The sequence below is a fragment of the Loa loa genome (assembly GCF_000183805.2).
Source record: "Loa loa unplaced genomic scaffold supercont3.3133, whole genome shotgun sequence".
Taxonomy (NCBI): Eukaryota; Metazoa; Nematoda; class Chromadorea; order Rhabditida; family Onchocercidae; genus Loa; species Loa loa.
Window position 1 is genome coordinate 1 of NW_018111311.1, and position 1,104 is coordinate 1,104.

General features: G+C 21.3%; 1 protein-coding gene across 1 annotated transcript; it reads left to right on the forward strand.

The window, feature by feature from the left end:
- Positions 1-124: 124 nt before the first annotated feature.
- LOAG_15900 (hypothetical protein) lies at positions 125-991 on the forward strand (the record flags this gene model as incomplete). Its single annotated transcript, XM_003151388.1, has 3 exons — positions 125-262; positions 547-608; positions 827-991. Coding segments are annotated over 3 exons (363 nt in total), but the record flags the coding sequence as incomplete, so codon positions are not given.
- Positions 992-1,104: the final 113 nt, after the last annotated feature.

Consider the following 1,104-nt stretch of genomic DNA (forward strand, 5'->3'; position numbering starts at 1 on the left):
AAAGAGAACTCTTAAAATTCATAAAATGAAAAAAAAAATTCATAAAATTCATTTAAAAATTCATAAAGCAAAAAAAAAAATTCATAAAATAAAATGAAAAATTCATAAAATTAAGATTAATGGAATGGATGGAAACTCAGAAATAAGTGATGATAATGAACAAACAAATCGAACATTATCACTTTTCGTACTATTTATCATTTATGTTATCGCTGGTTCATTATTACTCAGCAGCTATGAACCTGAAATGCCATTTTTTACCGTAAGTAATTAATGATAATTAACAAATTTTTGTTAATTAAATATGAAAAAAGAGGAAGGAAAAAAAGCGAAATAATCGAATTTATTCAATTGTAATTCATTTTCTATTCAATAATATTAAACTCATTTGATCATTTTATTTTTAATTACCACTCATCAAATTTATTTACTTTTTCATGACAGTAATGTTAATAGTGTGAAATTGCTAACTTAAAAAGGAATTAATTATTAATTGTCAGAATTATTCTAATCTGATTAATGCATTAAATTTGTGATAATTTTCAGGCTATATATTTCAATTTTATAACATTGACATCTATTGGACTTGGTGATATTGTGCCACAAAGGTTAAATTTTAATTAATTTCAAAATTTTTAATTATTACTTCTTATTTACTAGCATTCGAATATTATTTTTAGCATATAAATATAAATTTTATATTAAAATATTATTTTCCTCTTTTTATGTAAATCAGTTATTTAATGAGTACAAATCAATTACTTAATTATCTCTCTTTTTCATTTTCCTATAAAGGATCAATTAATTTATATAAAATAAATTGCAGGCAAACATTTATGGCATTAACTATTCTCTACATAATTATCGGCTTAGCACTTACAACAATTGCTATTGAAATTATTGCAGATACATTGAAGAAATTACATTATTTCAGACGAAAAATTCAAAATGTTGGCAATATCGAAATTTGGTTTGGTGATAAAAGGTTTTTGTTTTTTTTTTTTTTAATCATATTTTTGATAAATGTGATTTCATTTAGGTAGTAGTTAATTTAATACATTAAATTAAAATAGATTTTAACAATAATAGAGGGAAAATTTGAAT